This window comes from Patella vulgata, chromosome 7 (assembly GCF_932274485.2).
Source record: "Patella vulgata chromosome 7, xgPatVulg1.2, whole genome shotgun sequence".
Taxonomy (NCBI): domain Eukaryota; kingdom Metazoa; phylum Mollusca; class Gastropoda; family Patellidae; genus Patella; species Patella vulgata.
In genome coordinates this window covers 23,203,915-23,231,875 of record NC_065885.2, presented here as the reverse complement: position 1 = coordinate 23,231,875, position 27,961 = coordinate 23,203,915, and the positions used below count along the sequence as shown (strand labels likewise).

The following is a 27,961-nucleotide window of genomic DNA, read 5'->3' as shown; positions in this document are numbered from 1 at the left end:
CGGCGTCCTGCGACAAGAAACAATGTGCAGCCAATATGACCACCATACATCCCCATTTGACCTGATTGATCTAATCTAATGTGACTGCGATATCACTGCCGTGGAAGCAGACTTCGACAACTGCACGCTTGACCAAATGGGTGACCTTGACCTTAAACATAACAGTAGATACAGCCGTTATCACGAGTTAAGTTGAAGATTTTTTGGGGTCACTTGGTGTTATCTTATCACTTTGTCTATGTATTACTCCAGATATTTTACAAGACAATTTAGCACAGCTCAGGTGAGTGTAACAGGGGTCAATAAGGTAGATAAGATGAACAAAACGTCATCTTCGTTTCGCCGGATGGTGATTAAATTAGCAAGTGCCCGCTCTGCACGTTATTTTGAATGATATTTACCGTTGATTATATTTTTTTTTTCTTGCTTAATACAGGCATTTTTTTTCTATATAAAAATGAAAAGCAACACTGTAGTAATAATTGGAAGAATAATCTAAACTGATTCTGTTCTTATTCGTGTACTATGATCTAGCATACTGCACGTGTCGATTTCTTAATTATCGTCTGCTCTATCTGGCCACGTTTCTATGATGATGTAATACCGTTAAAGCTAGTCGTAAGTTACAATCTATACCGGCAGTGAATAGACAACTACTACTATACCATAGGCTCAGACACATGGGTAGCAGACTAATTTAATTTCTTGCACAGCACTTAACTAAAATCCAGACTTCTCATTCAAACCATTATAATTTAACTAAAGTTTAAAGTAAATGGACACAGTGGAGAATGTCAAATTTAAACTCCGTTAATGATCATGATGGGTTTTTCCCATTTGAATGAATAGGCCTACCATATTATTGATACATTACCAGTTTACCCACATGTAAAAGGTGTATGTAACCTGTTACGGTAGGTCTATAGAGAATAAGGAAGTTTAGGAGTGAATGATAAGTGTAGCCTACTATACAGACAGGGGCCCCCCAATTTTTTTTGCCCAAAGCAAATATGTTACAGAAATCTGATTAAAATACAGATCTATATTTCATTTCGTTTTTGTATACTTTCAATGGCCTACACTACATGAAGATCTGACTCGTTGGAGTGGAAGGTTTGCGTCAGGGGTCGTACAAGTAGCTTTTGACCCTATGACGTCAGGCATTGATTAATCAATCAGTGTTGACATTTTTAGTGATTTACCCACAGTACCGCGCATCGCACGCCAAGAACTTGCCGTAACAGACCGTTTCATTGGCTACTCCCTCACTACAAGCAGAACGCGGGTTATATAACAACTCCTAGTGTTGTGAAGACAAGTAGGCCTAAAACGAAATTTTAGAATATAAAAAATGAAACGAAATAGGATCTGTGTTTTAATCAGATTGATGTTATACAGTAGAGTTTAACAAGGTGGGACATGAAATTAAGGCAATCAGGGGGCATGCATCGAAATAGCCATAAACATTAACGGTTGAGTGCAAGGGGTCCCATGCAAGCTCAAGCCCGGCCTTGATAGCTGGATGTCCTGGTTAAAGTCAGGTAGAATATGTCAGTAATTAAGTTTCTCTTAAATTGGAAGAGTGTAGGTTAAATATTGTTTCTTCTTTCATGGAAGTCCCAAATGAAGAAGATAACAGAACTAAAGGAGCTTGTGGCGCAACTGAGCTCTCTTCCAAACAATGAAAGTCGATCATGACTCAAGGTATACATCTGCTAACTCGCCGTGTAGATGTCCGACATTTAGGGATACGTACAATTTTTCAAAGAAATGGATTTCTCTTTCGGAAGTCGAGGACAATATGAAGTCAGATATTGAGTGAGAGAGAGAGAGAAATGGGGTTTAACGTCCACTCCACACAAACTAGGTCATTTTGGGACTAACATATGGTTTAATTTTATTTCAATAATTCGCTTGCGCGTAGGGGTCTTTAGCAGTGGGAGGAAACCGGAGGACCCGGAGAAAACCCACGAGGTTGGAATGGCGACCCTACTCCTTGTCACGCACAACCGGGGATTCGAAACCACGCCAGTTGACTCAATGGCAGGCCTTATGATACAGCACGCACGTGCTAACCATTCGACCATTCAACCCCCGTCAGATATTGAGTAGACTGGTCATTTTTTAATAATGTATGGGCACGACCCCCAATTTGAGACCTGACACTTCCTTGATAATATGAGAAGAAATATACATGTAAGACCAATTATCAACAGGTTGTATGTCGCACTGAGGGGCCATCACTGATCAGAATAACTGGATGACCTATTACCACAAAATTTTGTTGCCTGTCAATCTATCTTTTAAATTTTGTTTTGATTTTACTTTTAAAATTGATCACATTTTTCATTTTGTTGAATAGTCATGAAAAAAACAAATGATAGTGGCTATTATTAGCCATATAGTTCACCATTCTACAGGTCGCAGTTTTTGAGTAGTCTCGGTCACGCAGAACCTCCTAGTCTTCAAGTCAAGTAAGAGTTGTGCCACTCCCCACTACCCGCAATAAATCCCATAATTCTTGCATTATTATAAACAAACATGAATCGTGACAACAAATTAGGATTAATTTAAAAAACAGAGATATGGCCCATGAAGAGAAAAATTTTACTATAAAAAAAAATGTTGGATATTGTAATTGAACTGGCAATGCAATCAAATGGATTTTCTGAATTGCATGCTTAAATTAATTTCATTGGCGTCGACATGTTAAAATGTAAAAGACGGGATAATCTAGCCAATGACCTATTATTCTCAAATGTTGACAACGCATCCAGACTAAAATTCCTAGAATATTTTTTTGGACGATAGAGACTAAGTTTTTGAGATTTGTTCAAGTTATGAATTTCTTGGAAATTCAATCTTTTCCTGGTTAGATCTAAATATAAAGGCCACCTCCAGATTTTGTTACGGTCACAAGATGTAAATTGGACTAGAACATGTGATTGCTGCCTAGGATTGTGGGATAGGGTAAGGGTTAGGGATAGGTCTAGGGTTAAGGTCAGGGTTAGCCCCGTTTACATCTCGTGACCTTGACGAAATCTGTAGGTGGCCTTAATATTTAGATTCAACCAACTTTCCTTCAATATCTTGAATGCAATCTATGATCAGACTTTTTGGGGATTTTTTGTCAGTCTTTATTCTTTATAGGAGTAATTGAATATTGTATTACATATTACAAATGTCTTTTTAAGATTTCTTATAATAAGTTGCAGAACTTTAGGTATGATTGTGTCAAGACAACCCTGACCTGATTTGGGGGACCTGGCCATATTTCCTGTATTTGATTGGTTGAAATCTGGGTTGCTAGATAATAACACTAAGCATCAATATATCCATTCATGTCATGTAATAATTCTTACACCGGTGGAAAATATTTTTCACAAAAGAAAATTGAGATATATTTTAGCAATGTTTCTTTGTGAAAATGACTTGATTGATGGCAAATTAAACTGGTGATTAGCATTTAATGCTTAACATAAGAAAAATATTGTTCTTGCTAAAATTGCTCCAGTGTTTAAAACTACCTATTCTCCCTACATTATGCAATGGTATTGGTCCCAAGCTCTATCTGTAAACATATAAAAGACAAGACTTGTTTTCAATTGAGCAATAACTAGAGAGCCTAAGATCTAAAACAAATGATCTTTCCTCAAGTCATCTCAAGTAATATTGAATGAGCATAATTCATGTATTAGTATTAGTGCATAGTAAGTATTTTAGCATATATTTTGACAATGTGATGCAGCATTAATATGTGATCAGGATTGTCTAGCATGGATTTTAATATGGTTTTTGAGCTGATTTTTTAAATAAACTAATATAGGTAATTGGAATAGATTTATTGTTTCTTAACAAGGAAACAATTAATGTAGCTGTAGTCTGGCAGTTTGAAATTTAAGGATAAGGACTAGTCAATTCTCTCCACCTTATGGATTACAAAACACAATTTCACTCATTGCAAAACTATAAACCTTCATAAAAGTTCTTGCAGATTTTAAGTATTGATAGACAGTTGTGTTTTGTAATTCAGTGATGGGAGACAGTAAAGTGTTACCAGCACTAGTAGTACCGGAGTACTCTACAATATTTGGTCAAACATGGCTTGTACCTTTTTTGCCTCTAAGTCTTATGTATGACTGACAGCAGTGCAGGCATGCATCAAATCTGATCATTTAGAGATGTTTTTGGGAGGGGGGGGTTATAAACAATATTTTTATTCAGGATGTCTGAATGGGATTGGGGAACAGGCTTAGCCTATGTGAGGTTTTTAGATCAAAAAGTCTGTTATAAATTCAAGTGTCATGGTTTTGATCTCAATCTTATACAAGGAGTAGGGTTTTCTATGAATCTGCTGGTTTCCTCCACTGCTAAAAAACCCAATGTACCAAGTACCAACAAATTGTTGCAATAAAAATGTTAGCCTGGAATTGACCAGGTTTCTGTTTGTGGATATTAAACTCTATCTCTTCTTATCCTAATCCATGTGATCTTGATGGTATCGTCTTCAGATGTAAACACTTTTATTAAAATAGAATCATTTCTATTTCTAGTGGGGTGGGGTGGGCGCGAATTGTTTAATATGTGTGCGTTTGTGGATCATAAGGGATGTCATTGAGTCAAATGGCATGGTTTCGATTCCTCGCTTGTATGTGGCAAGGAATAGGGTCTCCTGTTTCCTCCTACAGCTTAAGACCCCTATGGGGCAATTGAATTATTGGAACAAGATTGAAGCATATGTTGGTCATGAAATGATCAAGTTTGTGTTGAGTGGTTAAATCCTATCTTTCTCTCTCTCTATTTCTCTATTCTGGGATACACATTTTTTTAGGGAATAATATGAGGTAAATCAGGAATTCAGTCTGTTGTACAAGAGTTTAACATCCAGTCAACACAAACTAGGTCATTTCAAGACTAACATATGGTTCAAAATTATTTCAATAATTTGCTTGCGCATAGGGGTCTTTAGCAGTGGGAGGAAACCGGAAGACCCGGAGAAAACCAACGAGGATTGACAGATCTTATGATACAGCGCACATGCGCTAACCATTCTGCCATTCAACCCCCTGTCTGTTGTACAGGAGTATGTGTATCTCTTGGCAAACAATTCATCATCCTTGTGCAATATCAATTACTTAATGTCTCGCCTTCGTCCATTAAACCACACTTAGAACACACTTATTTACATCTCTGCTACAGACATTTGGAATGATTTCAAGAATGTATTCATGCAAAATAGCTTACTGGTAGATTTTATTAGACACCTAATCCTAATGTCACAGTACCTTTTAATAGTAACCTACATGTAGATAGTATGAGTATAAATATTGACGCCTGTTACACTTGTTCGTATGGTCGGTACACTTGTTAGTATGTCAAATGTTGCGTCACATATTATGAACTATAACCATCAGATGTACCAAAACAGGTATGATAAGTTCACATTTACTTTGTCTTTAACCTTAAGTACAAGTGTGCTACGTGTTCTTTGATATATTTTTGTTATCATACATGTATGATAAATTTCATTCATTTAATCTCTATTCTATTTCTGATTGTAAAATTTAAACTCGAATGATAAAGCGAAAATTAATCTAAACTGGAGTATTCTGGTATTGCCTTGTTTTTTCTTGCTTATTCTTGCTTCAACTGGATAATAAATGCATAAAATATAGATTAAGTATCATAATGATATAAGTCTATTCTGGCCATTCAGACAGATGGGTGAAAAACACAACTACATGTGTAAATTTCAATTCTGTATTCAAAGATCTTTAATGTATTAGCACCAGGTTGCACTTTTTAACTTGTGGACAGTTTTGACAAATATTGCCTGAGAATTAAGGCAAGATTCACTATTCCTTAGGAGTGAAGACCATTTTGACAAGCTCTAGCTGATGGCCCAAAACATGTTAAAGTAACTGCAGGACCAGCTTGCTTTTAGGGGCAAAACTTGATGTTACATAATTAGCCGCCATATGCCGTCACAGAGCAACTCACCTGAGGTATATGTTAATATTTTTGTGTTTATATTTTAGGCTGTGCTGAATAAAATGAAGATTGCTGTAATAGGACAGAGTTTGTTTGGAGCTGAAGTTTATAAACTTCTTCAGAGAAATGGACATGAAATTGTTGGTGTTTTTACTGTACCAGATATCAATGGAAAACCAGACCCTTTAGGTAAAAACAACTGACCCCTTAATTCTTAAATACAGACGTTGTACAAAGTACTTATATAAGATAGAGATCCTATAAAACCTTACAAAACCTTGCAATCATGCAAATTAATTTGCAATGCTTTTGTAATGAAAATTAAAGAATTGAGGTTAGGTTAACATACTGGGTACTGAAAAAGAAACTCATCTGTTTCAACACGGCCATTGTATATCAGTTATGACCGCTTGAGTTCAAGTTTTGTATACTTGCCAATGTCCACTCTTCCAGCAATGAGTGGCTTTTTACGGTAATCCTGATTTTGTGTTTCAGCTGCAGCTGCCGAGAAAGATGGTATCAAAGTGTTTAAATATAAAAGATGGCAGCTGAAGAAAGTAGCTATACCAGAAGTGTTAGAGGAATATAAAGCTTTAGGAGCTGAATTAAATGTTTTACCATTTTGTTCTCAGTTTATACCGATGGATGTTATAAATCACCCATCTCATCAATCTATTATATATCATCCTTCATTACTACCAGTTCACAGAGGTGCTTCAGCCATTAACTGGTACTATAATATTTTAATTGTACTGATTTATAGAATGAAATATATATACTGACATTGTTGATATAGGGAGTTGAACAGCATGTGCAGCAGATTATTATTTAGATTTGTGACTTTAGTGTCAGTTCCATGTTCGTTCCTCACGATACTCACGATAACGACCAGTGAAATCTTGTCGAAACGCCATGTGTATATACATGTAATATAGTGATTGTTATCCATAGAACTGTGTTGTATTATATTATTTTCAATCGCTAAATACCACTCAAAGATTAGACCCATCAGGAATAGATAAGACAAAATGTTTATTTCATCAAGTCATCCATTAAGGACAGCATGCATACAAAGTCAATGTTCAATGTACATTTAAAAAGAATCAAATACATTACACAGAAAACACATACATGTACATACATGTATTTACATTAATTGGACACCGTTCATACAAACATACTTTTAAGAGAAAAGGTTTCTTGCACTGTAAATTAAAAAGTTACGAGGAAAATAACCCAGGCATCAAAAATTTATATACCAATAGAATGTAGTTTATGTAAAATATCTACTCTAGTATAACTCACATGAAATTGGCCCTTTTTTTTTCTCAGGACATTGATGAAAGGTGATAAAAGAGCAGGTTTTACTGTATTTTGGGCTGATGATGGATTAGATACAGGACCAATTTTATTACAAAAACAAACTTATGTGGCGCCAAATGACACTATAGATTCTCTGTATAATAGATTCCTCTTTCCTGAAGGTGTCAAGGCCATGGTAAGCATTTATCTATTAGTGATCAAACAGTGATCACTGATTTCTTACTAGCCTCAAATATGATTACATTAAAACGTCTTTTAAATTCAATTTGAAGAATGTAAGCATCTTTCATTATATTGACAACACATTTTAACTTCTTGAGTGTAGGGATCCAACATTAAATATTTCCTTGCAACATGTTAAATATATGAATATCTTCCTAGGGTGAAGCTGTACAGTTAATAGCAGACGGTAAAGCCCCTAAAATTGTTCAACCAGAAGAAGGTGCTACATATGATCCTCTCATTAAAAAAGATAAAGTTCAAGTAAGTTCTACTTTAGATTTAATGATATCATATTCTACAAAGACCCATGTACCGACCTTATTCAGTTCACTCCATATCAGATAATTTCTGAGGTATTCTTTGACCAAAAATAGAAGAAACATTTCAAGATTTGGTCAAGATATTCATATTAAGCAGGGCTTGCCACGAGACGCGAGCAGTTGCTCGCGCAAAATTTTAAGAAAAACCTGTAAAAATAATCAAAATATTGACAAGTTTATTGTCGAAACTGACCCAACAATGTCAATAACGTCATAAATGCGTCTGTCAACCTGAGATTCACCCAGCTGCACGCGGCGTTTTCACCTTAATTTAATTGGCTAATGAAGTAACCCGCACACTCAGGAGGTCAAGTCGTGTTACTAAAAATACACTTTAGACCTGAACGTCATGACTGGTTTTCCTACGAACACCAGTAACAAACGCGTGATAATCGAGTCTAAAGTAAAGCATGTTTACATCCGGCATTTGACATTCACGCTAAAATGAACACATTCCAAACTAATATATATCGGTATTTTGTATTTTATCAGAACTTCGGTTTTTATTCCATCGTGCAGTCGTATGATTTTCAATCTAAGCGTAATAATGGCCAAAGGAAACCCGATTGCCCTATCCACATTTATGTCGTGGGGTGAAGAAATCCATACGGAAATTGGTTTTAAAGAAGAGTATGACTGTCAAAAACAGAAAGCGATAGTCACACATGTTTACTGCAAACTATGTGCCAGGAATAGCAATTTTCTTAAAACAATGGCAACAAAAGGACAGGTGTCGAATGATATCATGAACTATGTAATAGGAACCAGTTACATTAAAAAATTCAATTTAAATAGGCATCTTTCGGGTAGAGCACACAAACTAGCAGCTGATTATGATAAAATGCAAACAAGTTCAACAAGTGATAGTCCCAAGCCAACGTCAAGTGACCAACCCAGAATAGATGCAACATTGAAATCTTCTTCTGTGGAAGCCTATTCAAAACTTTTTAATACAGCATATAATATAGTTGTGCATGGAAAACATTTTGTTGACTTTTCATACATTGTCAACATACAAAAAGAAAATGGTGTTCAACTTTTGAAGGGAAAACAAAACAATAAACTATGTGCTGTTATGACACAATTTATAGCTGAAAGTATTCAAGACAAAGTGTCTGAAATTGTCAGGCTTAGTGCATGCGCATTCAGCATTTTAAATGATGGTAGCCAGCCCCAAAAAACAGGAGGTGATTTGGAACTTATATATATAAGAGTACTAGGGAGTGAAGGCCTTCCTTGCTATTACTGTGTTGGTCTTGAGGAATTGGCAGCGCATGGTGGAGGAGACGCTGAATCTATTAAAACCGCCATCGATGACACATTTCTTCAAAAAATAAAATTAGATGGCTCGACATATCAGGATAAGTGTATCAGCATTACAGCTGATGGGGCATCAGTGAATACGGGAAAATACAATGGTGTTTTTACACGATTCACCAATGACAGGCCATGGCTATTGACAATACACTGTGTTGCCCATCGTGCTGAACTAGCTGCTAAAGATGCCTTTTTGAAAAGTGCAGAACTCAAGGAGGTGGATGAGTTTTATTTAGCTAACTATAAACTTTTAAAAAATTCTGGTAAATTAAAAGGAGAGCTCAAAGCAGCATGTATAGCAAGTGACATTCCCTATTATGAATTGAGCAAAATTCATGGAACCAGGTTTCAACACCATCGCAGGGAAGGTTTCAAAAAGCTAATCAAAATGTGGTTCCCTTTGATAACCTGTTACGAAAATGCAACTGTGAACTTAAAAGGTCACACTGCAGAGACCAGAGCAAAGTTAACAGGATTTTTGAAAAAACTCCACAGATATGATTTCTTTACTGCGGTTTGCACATATTTAGATATATTAGAAAGTTTATCTTTTCTGTGTAAATGTTTCGAGAAGGAACATATTTTAGCTTTTGATGTGATGTCTAACATTAACATTACTAAAGAATCATTAAATGAACTTTTGAATGACAACCCAAGTTTGTTAGAGTTAAACTCGAAGTATTGTCAATTAGTTTGTATTTCTGAAAACACAGACAGTAGTAGTTTATTTAATTATAAAATAGTTAAGGAATTTTGTATTTCTGGGGATAGGAAAAAGGAAATAAACAAGACATATAAACAATTAGAAATACAAAACATAGTAAATGTAGATAAGGCATCAAGTGTTTATAATAAAATTAAGCATATTGTAATTACAAAACTGAATGAAGCATATATTAAGAGGTTTGAATCTTTTGATAGCGATATTTTCGTTGCTATGGAGTTTATAGACCCAGCACGGTGGAATATGTCCGAAAAGGATGAATTCAAAAGTTATGGGGTAAATGAAATAGATTTGTTAAGTATACACTTTGACAAAACACTGAAAATTCAAGGGTATAATGTACAAAAATGTTTATCTGAATGGAAATGTTTTAAAGTTGAGGTTAAAACTAAATATTTGGGTAAAAAGTGTCTAGATCTATGGCAATATTTTTTTCTGTATAAAAAAGAGTCATTCCTAAATTTGTGTTTATTAGCAGAAATTATTTTAACTGTGTCTGTGAGCAATTGTACTGTAGAGAGAGGTTTTAGTTTTTTAACTCACACTCTTTCAGATAGGAGATTGTCAATAATTCATAATAATTTAAGATCATATATCATAGTTAGGAATAACCACTTTGCATTCACTGAAAGTGAAAGAAAGGACATTTTAAAAAGAGCTGTAAATAATTATTTGTCCAGGAAAAGACGCGTTTTAGACAATAGGTCTTCTGTTGGAAAAGAATGTAGTAGTCCCAAACGCCAGCGTCTTCTTGATAAAGACTACAACATAATAGATTTAGATGTCGACTCTGACTCTCTAAGTTGTAGTTCTTCTGATGTTTCTGATTCTGATGGAGAATCAAACTAAAATCTGAAAAAACTTACACTGAGACAAATCATATTAAAAATAAAAATTCTATTACTATATTCTGCTGAAATATGGAGCATGGGATATAATATCCGTCCTGTACATTATGTTATTAATAGAATTAGAATATCCGTCCTGTATTATATATTACTATTTTGTCTTGCTCAGTCTTAGCTATGATCCTAGTCAATCTTTTTTTGTTTTATAATATTTGTTTTTGATTATGTTTTGTCATAGTGCCAACTCTTAGTATCTAACTAAAGAATTCAATTAATGATAGAATGGGTCCGTCCTGTATTTATTGTTGAATTGTTGCTCAATCGTTTATTTTGTTGTTTTGTTATAAAGAATTGAAAAATAAATATATTACAAACTATAAACAGCTTTGTCATTATTTATTTATTTATTTATTTAACAAAAGTATCCAGTCTACAAATTGATTTTAAATTGAAACAATGTAACAAAATGTGTGCTCACGCAAAGAACATTTGCGTGAGCAATTTTTATTGCTCGCCTTGCTCGCCCAAACCTTAATTTGCGTGAGCAGTCATCTGCTCGCCATCAATTTATTCGTGGCCAGCCCTGTTAAGTATCTATATATAAGTGATACAAGCTGAATAGATCTATGAACAATATGTATCTGTCTTGGATTTAAAACAAATTGGAAGGATTTGGTAGTGATTAAAATGAGAAGTATTGTACCTAGAGCCCGTAGAGGAGGCTGTAAATTTAAAATGATTTTGAAAATAGAAAATATTATACTCTGGGGCCTTATTCATAAAAAACTTAAACTAAAATATATTTAAAATTCTGCCCTTTCATTGGCCAAGAGCTAGAATGTTAACCCTCAACCAATGAAATTGCAGTTAAAATTTTGTGAATAAAGCCCCTGTGTTGTACAGAATCACGTAGGATTGATGTCAAAATATAGTTCACACGTATGGTTTGTTTGAATTAGTAGGCTATCATGTTATATATAGTTCACTATCAGTTGTGTTTTTAAGAATCCTATAGCATATTTTTTTTTTATCTCAGATTAATTTAGATCAAACAGCTGATGAACTACATAATTTTATCCGAGGTAATGATAAAGTTCCTGGTGCATGGTTAATCATTGATGGAGAGGTAAGGTGACACCAAATAAATAATTTATAGTTGTGATACCAAATAAATAATTTATGGTTGTGACACCAAATAAATAAAGGCCATACAAAAAAAACATATTCTGGTTATCAGATAACCGTGTTTTTATTTTCTCAAAGGATTGTGTGGCTAAATGACTTGCATAATTTATGACCTTGTGTTTAATGTCTAAACTTTACTGTTACTGTATGCCATGGGAGATCCAGGTCGGCGTAAATGCCGGTCACTTTATAAAAAAAAATTGATCAAAAAGTCCCAGGACCCCACCGGTCAATCTACACGCCGTAAAACTAGCATATTTTTCAAAACCCCATTATCAAACATGGCTAAAATCTATCTCCAACACATAAATATAAAATTCTAAAGGTTTATTTACAAGCAGTAACTAACTGTTTTCTTGGTCTACAAATGAAAGCACATTTTATTAGTCCTAATATAAATGTTGCTCCTTCCTTCTCCCATCTCTACCGAGTATAATTTCAATCATTTCTTTCTCATTACTAGATGATTAGATATAGCTTACTTGATAATTATCATCCACAAAATAATGGACATTAAAATATCTATAAATATTCATCAGACGAATTGATGTTCACTATTTCCTGATAATAATTTGTGATTGCCCAGTGCCATGTATGATTGGCAATAACTAAAATGGAATGAAAAGGAATGAGGTTCAACGTCAAACTCACACTTGTTGGCACCATCCATGCCAATGAAGATTGGCATATAGTATACAGAAAACTTTGCTTGGACAGCAGTATGTCTGTCCTCTCTTCATCACCACACAGAAAAATCCTTTCTTGGCCAACACCAGGTTCGAACCCAGTACTGCCTTATTACCCACTGCCCCACATGAGTCAATAACATTTATCAAGCGTGTAGCATCCGTCAATCCATGATGACTAAGCAGTTTTGATTTGTGTGATCGGTGGGACAGTTTACCCAATGTCACCCAAACTTAACCCATTACTACCAAATACCACCACATATTACCCAACTAATACTACTAACTACTAATCTAACAATTAGTGAAAAGTAATAATAACCAAATACTGCCAAATAATAATGACCCAATACTTAAAGAAATTGTCACACCAATACAATTATTCGAATAACAATGGATCTTTTTGGTAAAAATGAATTATTAATTGCAAATTTTTACCATTTCGTCAACCCCCTTTATCACTCATACTTTAAATAGACATTCAAATTGCAATTTACTGTACACTTTTTGCTAATTTACATAGATATTGCGTTGATTTAAGTATTCTGTCAGTTTTGGGGGGGTTTTTTTTGTCCTAATGAAGTAGTGTGTGGTGGGTTTTGTGGGTATTTTGAAAGCAATATTATAATTATATAACACTTGATCTGTTGTTTATCTTACAGAAAATATCATTATTTGGGTCCAAGTTGTGGACAAGAATGAAACCAAGAGGAACAGAAATAACAATAGAAGGATCCTCACAAAAACCTATTGTACATAAAAAGGGACTGATTCTGTTTGGTAATGATGGTAAAATGGTAGGTAGACATATTTATTTTTAAAATTTTATACGATTATTTTTATCTATGCAAAGCTGCTCACCCTGATAAAGACCCATTTGTAGGAAACCCATTTTGGCCAAGAAAGTGCTTCAGAATTTTCCAGCCTTGTCAGGGGTGCAGGATGAAGGACTTGGCAAGGAAAAGCATCTAGTTCAAATATGACAAATTTATTTTAAAAAAGGTACCAGTTGGAATTTGAAGATGAATAAGGTGAAACGTGACCGTATGGATACAGTTTCCCTTAAAGCACACCACATGGCATATGCCCGTCTTCATTAGCCCCTTTAATGAAGAAAAATAAGACCTTAAACCCCATTTCATTTCTAGGGCATTTCTATCGTTTGTCTTTGATTCCACTGCAAAAAGATCTTCACCCTTCTGTGAAATTATTGGATAGTTTTATTATTATTTATTAAAGGTAAATGTTAGTCAGTTACAATATGCAAGTGGTAAAATGATACCAGCTTCTAAATATGGTAAAGATGATCCGTCCACACAAAAACTAGAATTAACAACAGAAGAACAACAACTGGTTATAAATTTAAAGGTGAGTGTCAAATAATACTAATTATTCATCGGATTCACTAAGACTGTGCTTACGATTGAAAAAAAGAACAGAGACCGGTTGGTTTCTAAAATGCTGATTCTGACCTTACTATTATTATGAGAGTGTTATACATTCTTTGATGTATAGTCCAAATTAAGGTCCTTGGAATTTTTAAGCTGAATTTAAGATTTAATTCCTTAGATGTTTGTCCATTTCTGAAGATTTTTGAAGATTTGTTTTTTTCCCTAGTCAATATGGAATGGTATTTTGAATGTTGATCCAGATTCTACAACAGATTTTTTTAAATGTGGAGCTGGATCTATGGATGTTGTCAGGTTGGTACATGGTGGAAAAGCCACAATAGTAGTATTATTTTAGTCCCCCAAAACACCAAACACATTGTGTTGACAAGATGTTAAACGACATTATCCTAACTTTCTATTTCCCCCCCAGTGTTATAATTAGTTATCAGTAGATTTCCAGAAAGCATTGTTTGAGTTATGTCAGTTATGGAACTTGTCTGGACAACAAAATGTATGATTCCAAACACTGGGACCAATGGTCAGTTTCTAGCCTGAATAAACTGTTATATATTGTGTTATGTATTTAATTTAGATTAATAGAAGAAGTTAAAGAGAAATGTAATGATATTAGATTAGCAACAGAAGATGTTTATATGAATACAGTGTTTGAAGATTTTACTAACTGTGTTATTAGACGAGGTAGAGGTATAGAAGATAAAGAAGAATTGGTATTTGAACCTGTAAGTTTTAACTTGGATGTTCACTGACTTTCATTTAATATATTTTAAAAAGGACATCTTCTTTCGAAACATGCCCATTACTTCCATTGTAAGATCAAGGGCAGTTTTATTGTCAGTATTATGATTGAGATTAAGAAAACATTTAATATAGAAAAAATGAGATTTGAATGTGAAGGAATTATTTTATGCATAGAAAACAAAAACACATATTCAAGTAATAAATCGCTGTAAATTATTTTTATCTACTAGGTAAGAATGCGAGTAAATAATATGGATATTAGTTTCCCAAATCAAGCTTTTATAGACAATGAGTTTGTAGACTCATCAAATGGTCAAACCTATGAAACCATTAATCCTAATGATGAATCAGTAAGTATATTGTTTATCTATATTGGTGTATTTGTTATTACTGGTAAATTTTCAATGTCAGATCGAGGGATGTTGGAATGGTTTTTGTTTCATGCTAAAGGTATGAAATGATAAATATTTTGGAAATACTGACCTGCCCTTAAACTCAGATTCCATATCTATGAATTAAATTCTTAGCTTCCCATATGTGACCCATCAGTCATCTAATCAAATACTCAGAAATACTGCCTAGATTTATGTCTATTCGTTTATAATATTGTTTTTCAATGTTTTGTAGGTGATATGTAAAGTAGCTAAAGCAAGTAAAGATGATATCAACAGAGCTGTTGAAGCTGCAAAGGTAATATTAAAAGTACTTGTATTTACTTGAAGATAGGATCCTTTCAGCATAAATCACAATAAAAAGTCATCATTTTTAATCCACAGACAAACTTTAATTGACATAAATTGGTTGATCATTATTAAATCTTACTGATGTTAAATTTATGCCATCAATAATACTATTCATAATATATAATGCAATCTATATGCATGTGAGTTATCACATTCAAATGTATCTAAAATGTGTTGTTTATAGGAGGCATTTGAAGAAGGACCCTGGGGCAGTATGAATGCAAGAGATCGTGGTACTATCATGAACAGGTGAGTATCACAATTAAAGTCAACCTCACATACTGAGATATTTCCAACAACATTTTGTTTTTATTAGCTACATGTAATCATGGCATATTGCAGTATAATATATTGTAAACAATTAACAATCACACATGTGCTATTGTATCTGCACAGGCTGCGATCACACAACATTGCTATTCAGTATGTTAGATAACAATCAACCCTTCACCCAGTAGAGAGAAACATGTCTATTTTTTAAGATTTGAAATTTTTGAACATGTTCAAAACTTCACTATAAACTACAATGTCAAATTTGAGCAAAAATGATGTTGCAGACTTCCGCAGACGCTACAACTTTTGTCCATCTCAATCTATCATGGGTAATCGTAGTGCTTTATACTGAGTTTGATGTTCAGAATTAAACCTAAATGATTTATTTCCAATTTTAATGAAAATTGGAGATGTGTATTACCATAATTAGCTATAGCATATGGTTGTTATATTTGTTGATCACATGCTCTGCTTTCTTGACGGAATAGTGTATATAGTAGGTCATAATATGAGTTCATTGCACATATTAAAGGAATATTTTGATGATAAATTTATGATAGATGGTTATTATATTATATAGAATGGCTGATTTAATGGAAGAACATCAAGAAGAATTAGCTACAATAGAATCTATAGATAGTGGTGCTGTTTATACTCTAGCATTAAAAACACATGTTGGTATGTCTATACAAACATTTAGATATTTTGCTGGTTGGTGTGATAAAATACAGGTAAGTTTGCTACCTAGCAAATCCTTACTTCAAATACCTGCCACAAAAATATCTTAAAGTTTTTTTTTAAAATCAATTTCTGAGTATTCAGCTTTAAACACCTGATGGTCTGGTGAGAATGTATGTCTAACTTTTTAAGTTGGTACCAAAATATGAAGGTTCTGTGTTGCTAGAAATTCTAACTAACAAGCTAAAAAAAAAGTATGACCACACCACACTTTTTGTGAAAGTGGCTCATATTCTTATTACTATCTTAGCGGTATCATATAGAAAATCCCATTAGTAGTAGTTAGTTCTTTAACATCTGCTTCCACATAAGTGATATCGCAAGACAAAAAATCCCATTGAAATTATGTATCAATTATTGACTGAGATATTGGGCTTGGTTTACACTTTCATGCTACTGGTGAAAATATGGAGAATTACATGACAGTGTGTCTTCTTCCAACTGACATTGCATGACAAGTTTGCTTTTATATGCCCACAAGTGACGTCTGCTCCCACAAGACAGTGCATGACAAGCATGGTTCTATATCCCCATATTTAAGGATATATATTGTCATCACTCCTGTTTTATTGTGATAGCAACAGATAGAGGCCTTTTTTTCTTTTGATTTTTATGAAAGTGGGTAATTATATGAGTACCGGTATTTGTGCTATTTCAGGGTTTAACCATTCCAGTCAACCATGCTCGTCCAAATAAAAATTTAACTTATACAAAACGTGAACCCATTGGTGTTTGTGGCATTGTGGTACCATGGAATTATCCCCTTATGATGTTAGCATGGAAAATGGCTGCATGTTTAGCAGCTGGAAATACTGTTGTTCTTAAACCAGCCCAAGTGAGTATTTCTCAAAAATAATTTAATCTGCATTAATTTTGTTATTTATAATCAAAATAGAATGATCTTTGTTTGAAGTGTAATAGTACGTTTTTAACGACTCGGCATGCCAGAATAGGGTTTAATATATAGTTTAATCAAAAAACCTTTTATTAATACAAATTCTGGTCACAAATTATTTACATACTTTTAAGTAAATCCTAGTATAAAGAATTCATGGCAAATAGGGCTGGCTATGAAAAAAGAATTATTATGTCTAAATTTATCTAAGACACATAATGTTAATAATGACAGTTTAAGATAAATCAATAGCAATGTAAACTTTAAATGATCATAAATTGTGCTAGAACTAGAATGACTGATTTGAATAATTTTGAACCAGAATTTAATGTATAAGAAGTCTTTACAACATATTTAAATACATGAAATACATGTAATCAAATATCTAAATCTTACATGATGCATCTTTAACCAGACTCAGCCCCTGTTAACATATTTTTAAGATATGATACACAATAGTTATTCATTATATATTACAGGTTACACCACTTACTGCTTTAAAGTTTGCTGAATTATCAGTTCAAGCTGGATTCCCTACTGGTGTTATAAATATATTACCTGGATCAGGTCTGTCAATATTATATCACAGTCGTATATCCATAATATTTAAAGGAACATAGCACTCTCAATTTATTTCTTTTAATGAAATAAATCAATGATGTCCCACCCTATTGCTACATTCTTTGAAATTGTTATGCATTTGACATAGCTGCTGAAATGTATATCATACAACAATTTAAAATTATCTACAAATTATTCAGATGTAATTGAGTTTTAATATTAGTTATTTGCCTTTATAATAATGATAAGCTTATAGAAATTAGCATTGTAAAGAAATATACCTTAAAACTCCTAAATTAAAGGGGACAGTTCAGACTGAGTATCTGTTCATGTTTGGAAAGGAGTAATAGTAAATATGACAGTGATATAGGTATTAGAGTAATTTATTTACTATATTTACCTTGTGATATCATTGTAAGATTATATTTGATATCAATCACTATCTGTCAAACATTATTTATATCATTGTATTTATATCATTGAGGTACTTTATTGTATCCCATGCATTCAAATACGCATTTAGGTACAATTTTAAACTAGGGTTTATTAAAGTAAAAATATTTTTCCATTTAATAAGTTATTGACACCAATTTATACTATTTTGTTACAGGTTCTGTAATTGGTCAAGCATTGTCTGATCATCCTGATGTTAGGAAGTTAGGTTTTACTGGTTCAACACCTATTGGTAAAACTATCATGGAAAGGTAACACCCACTCATTAAATTTCAGCTTTAATCATTCAGTTATGTGAATGAATTATTTGAAATAGTGTCAAAAACAAATCTAATCTAATATGTGCATGACATGGCATTACTATTAATGTCGTTTTAAAGCTTTTCGTCTGACTAATGGAATTGCTGGTTGACTTACATTTCGTTGCCCCAGACTGTGGACATCGAGGTCATTTTCATACTACATTGAATTTACTTGGCACTCATTTACAGCGGGGTTTATAGTCAGCTATACAAGGATAAAGAGTCTTATTAAAAAGGATGCATGGATCTCACAACCGAAGTGATGAGCAAACTTTCATCTCCTGTGCCGTTCCCTTCCCTTAGACATATTTACTTGTGTATTCTGAGTATGCCTAACATAATATCAGAACAGAACCTCACTTAAAATTTTGGTGAAGACTGATATCCAGTCAGTTGAGGCTAAGTGCCATTATAGTGATTGGTCATGTTAAATAATAAATAAAACTTCATGGAATACAATTTATAAATTTTTGTTGGAGGAACGATTCTACAATGATTGTCTTGTCATAATGTAATTAATTTCATTATATAGTTTTCTGGCAATTCACAAATGGATTATTTTGGTTATTTTAGTTGTGCTAAAAGTAATTTAAAGAAAGTGTCATTAGAATTAGGAGGTAAATCACCACTAGTTATATTCAGTGATTGTGATTTAGAAAAGGCTGTTCGAATGGTGAGTAATTCTTATTACATTGTATTGCACTAAAATTATCCTAATACTGGTAGAGCCACTGTGTTGACCGAGAAAGTTCATCAGGATTTTCCATCATGGTTCCCCCTTGTCAGTGGTGCAGGATGTTCACATTGGCATTCAAAAGAACCCTTGGTTGTTGGAATTTGATATTATAGTAGGCTGTTGCACCTCATAGCACACTTGATGGCGTATGCCAGTCTAAGCTCATTCTGAACAGAACAGTAGGACGTTAAACCCCATTTCATTTCCTAATACCAGTTGTATAAAAAACAATGCTATTTATAAATATAGATGTGTCTTAAGACTGGTGTTAAAAATATATTGTATGATCCTGTATGATCTATATTTCAGGGTTGCAGCTCCGTTTTCTTCAACAAGGGAGAGAACTGTATAGCAGCTGGTAGATTGTTTGTAGAGGAATCTATTCATGATGAGTTTCTCAGAAGAGTTGTAAGTTTAAACATAGATATTCCTTAACACTCTTTTTTAACTACAGAAATCCAACCATTATACAATATACTAAAAGCCTGAATGTTCCAGTAGGCTAATAGACATTTTACTGATTTAAATTTAACTTGATTAAAACAAAAAAAAACATAGGTTAGATATCATTTTAAGCTCAGTGTCCCGGGACAGAGTTATCTGTAATTGAAGTTTATTAAAGGAATTGGAAATTTATTGACCATATTCCTGAAGCAAAGGGTGACCTAATTCTGGCCTCATTTAACCGCACCTAAAAAATCTCCCAACGGCAAAATTTTGAAACAAAATCCCTTGTTGAACTTCAATTGTGCCTAAGATAATAAAGACATTGACAAGAAATCAATGGAAAATAATGTGAAGTTAGATGGCTAGGATTGATTTTATTTGATAATAGACCAATATATTTTGGGAGAGACTTCTATTTATCAGAAAGAGAAAACATACTATGGTTTGTGAAAAACAACTGTAACTAGTTACAGCTAAAGTGGTACAACAGTTAATGAATGAAATGAAATGAAATGAGGTTTAACGTCCTACTGTTCTGCTCCTATACTGGGCTAATGAAGACGGGCATACGCCATACAGTGTGCTATGAGGGAAATTTTGCCCGGGCAGCGGCACTATCGCCTACTCTTATATCGAATTCCAACTGCCAAGGGATCTTTTACGTGCATTCCAATGTTTACACAGGACCTCGGTTTTTCGTATCATCCGAAGGACTAGACAGCTGTCCTTGTCAGGCCCTCGGTCCTGCATCACTGACAAGGGGAAACCACGTCTGAAAATCGGGATGAACTTTCTCGGCCAATGCAGGGATCGAACACCCGACCTCCAGGCTAGCGAGCCAGCTCCTTAACCACCTAGCCACCGTGGCTCCGCAACAGTTAATAGGATTTTAATATTTATTATGAATAACATAATCTATATCTTTACCTTTTCATTTTGTACCAAAAATTGACAGAAAAATTAGATTTACTTAATCCTATTGAACTAATGAAACTTTGAAATTTTAATGTTTGTAATTTTTTATATTTCTGCGATTTGTAGTGTTTGTAATTTGTAGTTTTTGTAATGTGTGGTATTTGTAATTTGTATTATTTGATAGTTAGAAGAAATAAAGAAGATGAAGATTGGTGATCCATTAGATAGATCAACAGATCATGGTCCACAGAATCATCGTGCTCACCTCGAGAAACTCATAGAATACTGTGATATAGGTGTGAAGGAAGGAGCTACTCTCGTTACTGGTGGTAAACAAGTAAATAGACCAGGTTAGTCAAGTTCTATTTCAGTGTACCCTGTCCAACAAATATCTGTTCATGTAGTAAATTAAGTTATAGGTGGATATGTCCTTGATAAAAGCTTTTAAAAAATGATGATTTTCTTTATCTGTTCAATACATTGTCTGGTTGAATACATTATCTGTTTGAATTAAATTGATGGTGGGTGATAATTCCAGTTAAAATAGTGCACATTTTGGACTTTTGAAACATGCGTTAACAATCTGACTTGCTGTGCCTTTAAAAGAAAACAAATGTCAATAAGTCTGAAAGAATCTGGTTTGATACATGTACATCAGGAATAATTAAGTCTTTACCTTGTCGTGTGGAAGATCTTTTGAAATCAGAAGACGACAGTTAAAATTGAAAGATCTTAAAGTATGTGTGTGAGTTTACTGTTATATTTGAAGAAATACAATAATATACTGTTATCAGATACCTCATAATGATTCAAACAAAATTTGTATTTTTATCTTTTTGAAATGACAAAATTTACCTTTTAGTTATTTTTCTTATTACATCATTCTTTTCTCTTGTTTTTCCAGTGTTTCAATGTAGTTAAAAAAATTTTTTTACAGGGCTATTTTTAGAACCAACAGTATTTACAGATGTTGAAGATCATATGATGATTGCTATAGAAGAATCGTTTGGTCCAGTCATGATTATCTCAAAATTCATAGATGGGTAAGAAGACTAAGATATGATTGTATACCTGTTTTCTCAGTCCTTTCAATTTTTGAATAAAATATTGTTTAAATAAGTTTTTTTCAAAATATCTGATGTATATCTGTAGTGATATGTATATTTTGTAGTGATATTGACAGTATGTTTATTTTGTAGTGATATTGACAGTATGTTTATTTTGTAGTGATATTGATGGTATGTTACAACGAGCTAATAATACAGAGTTTGGTTTAGCCTCTGGTGTGTTTACTAAAGATGTAAATAAAGCTTTATATGTGGCTGATAATCTCCAGGCTGGTACTGTATTTGTTAATACTTATAATAAAACTGATGTAGCAGCACCATTTGGTGGATTTAAACAATCAGGATTCGGCAAAGATTTAGGTAAGCTTTATTCATTATACAATAAAAATCTTTGTTAAATGGTGGCTGATGGTTGGAGAAATAATTGTAGTGTGGGAATTTTTCATTTTTGAAAATCCCTTTATCACCAAACTAGCAAACCAATCAAATCAGCGAGTAAGAGGGTATATAAGCAGCCGAATTCATCACTTGTTCTTGTAACGCAGTCCGAAGGCAATATAGGTATGGGAATAGTAACTATTCCATTTATTAGCCGGGAAAAGTAGTTTTTCCGCCATGCTAATAAACTATATATAATTTTGTCGATGATTGAAAAAGTATTTAAACGTCGTGTTTTAGTTATGAATTCTTCGCGCTCACACATTTAGCATTTAAAGTGGCTTTCTGCATTTTCTAATATTACTGCGCTTTCGGTTCGAATTGTTTTGTATTTATACTCGTTGATCATACTTGGCGCGGTTCACTCTCGCAAAGTGATTCGTGGAGTTTTTTTTTACTTTGCAGACTTTTGTCTTCATGTATGTTGATTTAGTTTTGGTTTTTCATGTCATTAGTTTTATTGTGCGGACTTTGTGCTAACCGGTACCTGCATTGTTTCATGTGTAATGACTGTGCCTGCAGTCTGAATTTTATTTTGCTTGGAGCTAAATCCAGCATGTAGGACGTGGTCTTGAACGGGTGGAACCAGTATTAATGTAGACGGAAAGACGCGTAAGATGCGTAGTTGTTGAAAGTTACTATGGTACGATAGTCATGGAATCTCGAGATTACATTTAAATTAGTTGTTTTTGTAGAAACGTATCTTCATATTCATCTGGTAAACACTGGGATAAAGCTAAACCCTAATCTTGGAACTTGAGGCCCATTTAATTGGTTAGGGATAAACTCCTTCATTCATTCATTTATTCATCTAATTTGTTTAATAAAACTCCTGGAGTAATAAATAATTGTTTGTTTTCTCTGAATTGATGTTTGGGGCAAACCATTGAGCATCCAGTATACGAATCGCTGGTTCTTCTGAATAAACCCATAGTTGGAGGTTTTGTGTCTGGTGAGAAGGGCAGGACTTACTTGACATTTTTTTAAGCTAAGGGTCCGGACGCGATTGGATCCCAGGCACCTTCTTATAAGTCCCTAGATACTTCATTTTTATCGGGTTTGCTGTGGTATTACATATTGGCGAGCCTTGTGGAGTACATTTTTGCCAGTCATAAGCCCCTCCTACTACAGTAGAAATATTCAACATTTTATAATGCCATTTATCAGTTGTAACAAAATTTATGGATATGTAAAATAATCTATAAAACCTACTATTTGGGATTGTGAAGCATAAAATTGTTCATATTGATCTATAATATGTTATGAAATTAAATTCCGATTGATGTATTATGTCAAAGTGTAACCTGTATGTATGGAAATGAATATAACAGTTAAAGAACCAATATTACAAAATAAACAGGAATGACATATTATATATATATATATATATATATAGACTTTGATATCAAACACAATGAAACTTGGTCGTACTAAGACACATATATTGGTCCAGAATGATTAATGTCGATGTATCTTAAAACTAATTTAAGTTATGGCCATCAAAACCTCTTATTACTGCCTATTGATTTCGCAGTCTTTAAATGGTCATGGCATTTTTCTATTCACAAATATTGAGGCTAATATATAATATCTAACATATGTTTTTATATTTTAATCATTTTATAAAAAACTAGTATAAATCGTAGCCTTGACTGTCCAACTTCGTAGGTTTTCTCCGGGTCCTCAGGTTTCCTCCCACAGCTAAAGAACCCTAAGCCGAAACAAATTATTGGAATAAACTTAAACCACACGTTAGTCCCAAGTTGGCCCAGTTTGTGTCGAGTGGATGATAAACCCCATTTCTCTCTTTCCCTTTATATAACGAATTAATATGAATATTTAGCAATTTCCAACTGACATCAGGAAACTACTTATTGGACATCTGCTGCATTGTATCTTTAACAGCTATAGCTCAATATTTGGAATGTTTTTACATTTTAATTTACAGCAACAATTATGAATATTACATCAACTTTTTATTCTACGTTTACAGGTCAAGAAGCATTAAATGAATATTTGAAGACTAAAGCTGTTACAGTAGAATATAGCAGTTAATATCATCAACAAATTCTCTTATTCTAGTTGTGATAATATGGGACCATATTTGATGTACAATGAATGACACAATCTAGTCTTTGTACATGCTCTTTAACCCTCCAAACAATCTTGTCAAATTTACATTGTCATTGCCAAAGTTAATCAAAGAAACAAAAGTCAAGACTTTCCAAGCAGGATCATTAGATATAGTCTTTTGATTAAACCAGTTATCGGTTATTTGTTTTCTGCTTGGCACCTTATTTTTTTAATTTAAATATGATATATTTTGTATAAATTAAACTGTTACGTAGATCAGGTACTTGTAGGGTTAAAATGTAGCCATATTAGAAATCATTAAAAATGTCGGTGGTTGATTCAGATATGTATAATATTTGTATAACTTTTTTTCAGGGTGAGTGAAATATATCTATAGAAATATATCCTGAGAATTAAAAATGTTAATTCCGTGCTTTATAAAATCATGTTATGTCTTTTTTTGTAAGTGCTTTTATGTGATATATATTGGTTCCAAATACTTATTGAAATCCGGAATATTTCTGTTTCTTTTACACTGGATATTAATTAAATTTGTATTCTTTAAGACTTATTCAATATGACTGTAATAAAATATAAATGCACTTGTTAAGAGTATAAATGGCACATGTAATGCAGACCTATGCAAATTGTTATAATTAAGCTGGTTACAATGTTATACATTAAAGCTAACAAAAAGAACTTACTCTGTTAAAAACATTTTAATTAAATGGTGTTTATTGATAGCTTTTTAAAAACATTTTAATTAAATGGTGTTTATTGATAGCTTTTATCCGACATAATACTTGAACAGTTTTTAATTTTATTAAATTTTTTGTTGTGTTTGTTTATCGATTTTGCCATTTTATTTATTTGACCTTAATTTGGTTAAAAAGTGGAAGTCAGTTGTTGTACTGGTAATTATGACTCGTATTTAACATCATTTTGAAGTTGCAATTAAACCCACACGTTGTTCTGTTCACGTCAAGCATTTTCGTCCAAAAGTCTGTTTTGCCTTTTATGCAAAAAGATAAAAATGAGACTTAGATCATTCTTTCCCTGGACTCTTCATTTATCAAATTTATATGTAAATAATCAGTACCGGTATATTGTTTGTATTCCACCCTAGCTGGAACTGAACAGCAAATGCATTTGATAAACAAATTTCATTGGAATATTATATCTTCCTGAATGCATACAATTGGAATTATGAAAGCAGCCTTTAAAATTTAATAACGGTATCCATTGCTATTATAAATGTGTTTGTATTCAATACTGTATATCTTTGTTAATGAATGCATAATTTGTTTATTTTTATTTATAATTTAAGAATTATGAATTACATGTATACGTGTGCTTTACTTGTCTATATTTTTCTGTATATATATAAATTGGTGCAGGACAATTTAGCAAGACCACTATATTTTTATCATTAATTATAAAAAAAGGATAGTTTATAAAAATGTAAAAGAAGATGTATAAAAAAAAATAATTATATGTATATTCATATTTTTATCATTAATTATAAAAAAAAGTATAGTTAATAATAATATTCAAAAAAAAAAAGTATAGTTTATGAAAATGTAAAAAAAAAAGATGTATAACAAAATAATCATGTATATTCAAATTATATTTTTGTTTAGTTTAAGATGACCTTTGAGATTGGTGAACTTTATATTTCTACTAGTTTATTAGAGGGAGAGTTTTTTTTTTGGTTTTTGTTTTTTTTAGATGATCTCCTTGCCTTAAAATTAATACTTTTTATAGAAGATTGGTGCAACATCTTATTTATTTCTTGTTTTGGGGTTTTTTTTTTCTTAATTACGCAACAGATTTTACATAGTAAAGTCATACAGAGGTTCAAAGTAACACATAACATATTTTAGATCATGTGAACTCATTGACCAATCAAATTGTTTTTTTTTGTATAATCGCGGCAATCAGGTTAATTTTAGAAGCCATAAACTAAATTTTGATTACGGTAGATGTTACTTGACTAAGGTCATTATTTACACAAGTTCAGGTGTTGACCGGCAAGATGTTCTTGTACGAAGTTAGTATTAAGTCTTATTAAAAATACAAAGTCAAAACATGTGTTTATTCCTTGAGTACTGAAGTACAGTAGGATGATGTGGAACATCTGGTCTGTTTTAAAATGTAATTATATATATATTCTTGTACAGGTTAGTGCACATTTAATTATACATGTAAGCATAAGATTCTCATTTATTATTTAGAAATACATTATATTTACAAGACCTTGCTTAAATGAAACTTTTTTACCGCAGTAAATTTAATAATTTGAACCCACTTTGATTGGGTAAAAAATATAATAGCTGGTTTGATTGCATTTTCTGTGTCGATTGATTTTGCCTGTAGATAAAGCCTATATAATCGATTGTTCAAGTTTCAACATTTTAAACCAAAAATTTAAAAGCAAACTAATTTATACTTGATCTTTTGAACGAAAACTTTAATTGTGCATCACTAATCAAGATAAAAAACTAAAACAATACTTTAATTCAATACCTTTTATTTTATTAGGCTACATTTTAATTTGTGTCATAAATTCCATTTGATATTAGGATCCATGATAGTTTGGCTTTAAAATGCTAATTAAACTTTACAAATTCCTTTAATAATATAAGATACCAGTAGTTTTCAACAGCTAGTCAATTATTTTATGTTTTATTTTCAGTTAGCCCGGTTATATGTGTTTCTATGTATTATACTATACTATATTATACTATATTAATTGAAATCAGAGAGTTGTGTCGTTTCTAATAGTAAGTTTGTTCAAATTGGCGGAGCCTTATGCTTTAAGAGCATCTCCACAAGAACAAGAAGGTTCTGAAGTGTTTGCAACTAGTTCCAGTTTAACTGTCAAGGGTTCTTTAACATGCATTTTATAGTTTTTAGTCCTATCTGAACAACTAGATACTGTTGTTCCTTGCCAGGTCCTTCAACCTGCACCACTGACAAGGGGGAACCAACCAGGAAAATCCCAACGGAAGTTTCTCAGCCTATTCATTAGGCGTTTTTGTGAACCGATTAGATTTGACCGATTAGCTATTATACGCATTTGTGAACCAAGTTGATTATGCTAATCGTTACATTTGTGAGACGATTTAACTCAACTGATTAGGCAAATCGACCTAATCGTCCCAGGAGGTGTTTAGGCGATTAGATTTGACTTTTTCAAAATGGCAGAATGTTCAACGTCGTAAGTAATTTTTAATGCTTATTGTTGTTTTTCTCCATAAAAAATGGGGTTTTTTTAAAACGCATGTGACGGGTTTAATGTTAACTTTATAGTCCACAAGAATGTTAGATCACCTCTAAGCAATTTTATTCATTTACAGTTTTTTCAATATATTCCTCGATCCTAGGTTTTCTCAGGACACTTTTTACATGTTTTGTCACTTCAGTTTTCCAAAAAATACTTGAACTTGTTGGACATAGGAGATTGTTTCTAACGGCAACCATTTTTCCTTTTTTGCGTAGATAACCTTCATTTGTTTTTAACAAGTCATCAATAATTAGCAGAGACAATTTTT

General features: G+C 32.8%; 1 protein-coding gene across 5 annotated transcripts; it reads left to right on the top strand.

Annotated features, from left to right (window-relative positions):
- Positions 1–154: 154 nt before the first annotated feature.
- On the top strand, positions 155–27,165 carry LOC126827351 (cytosolic 10-formyltetrahydrofolate dehydrogenase). 5 transcript variants are annotated; one of them, XM_050556643.2, is made up of 23 exons: positions 155–283; positions 6,039–6,180; positions 6,487–6,721; positions 7,324–7,489; positions 7,696–7,797; positions 11,782–11,871; positions 13,279–13,413; positions 13,856–13,984; positions 14,234–14,319; positions 14,600–14,747; positions 14,997–15,116; positions 15,394–15,456; positions 15,694–15,758; positions 16,363–16,513; positions 17,179–17,355; positions 17,895–17,982; positions 18,587–18,680; positions 19,305–19,404; positions 19,777–19,875; positions 21,014–21,179; positions 21,767–21,872; positions 22,057–22,256; positions 24,328–27,165. In XM_050556643.2, exons 1-23 carry the CDS (start codon positions 239–241, stop codon positions 24,387–24,389), a joined length of 2,769 nt encoding a protein of 922 aa, XP_050412600.1. In that variant the 5' UTR covers positions 155–238; the 3' UTR covers positions 24,390–27,165. The 5 variants fall into 5 exon arrangements, with proteins under 5 accessions (XP_050412600.1, XP_050412601.1, XP_055958401.1 ...); XM_050556644.1 differs by lacking the exon at positions 155–283 and adding an exon at positions 3,578–3,710; XM_056102426.1 differs by lacking the exon at positions 155–283 and adding an exon at positions 5,410–5,428.
- Positions 27,166–27,961: the final 796 nt, after the last annotated feature.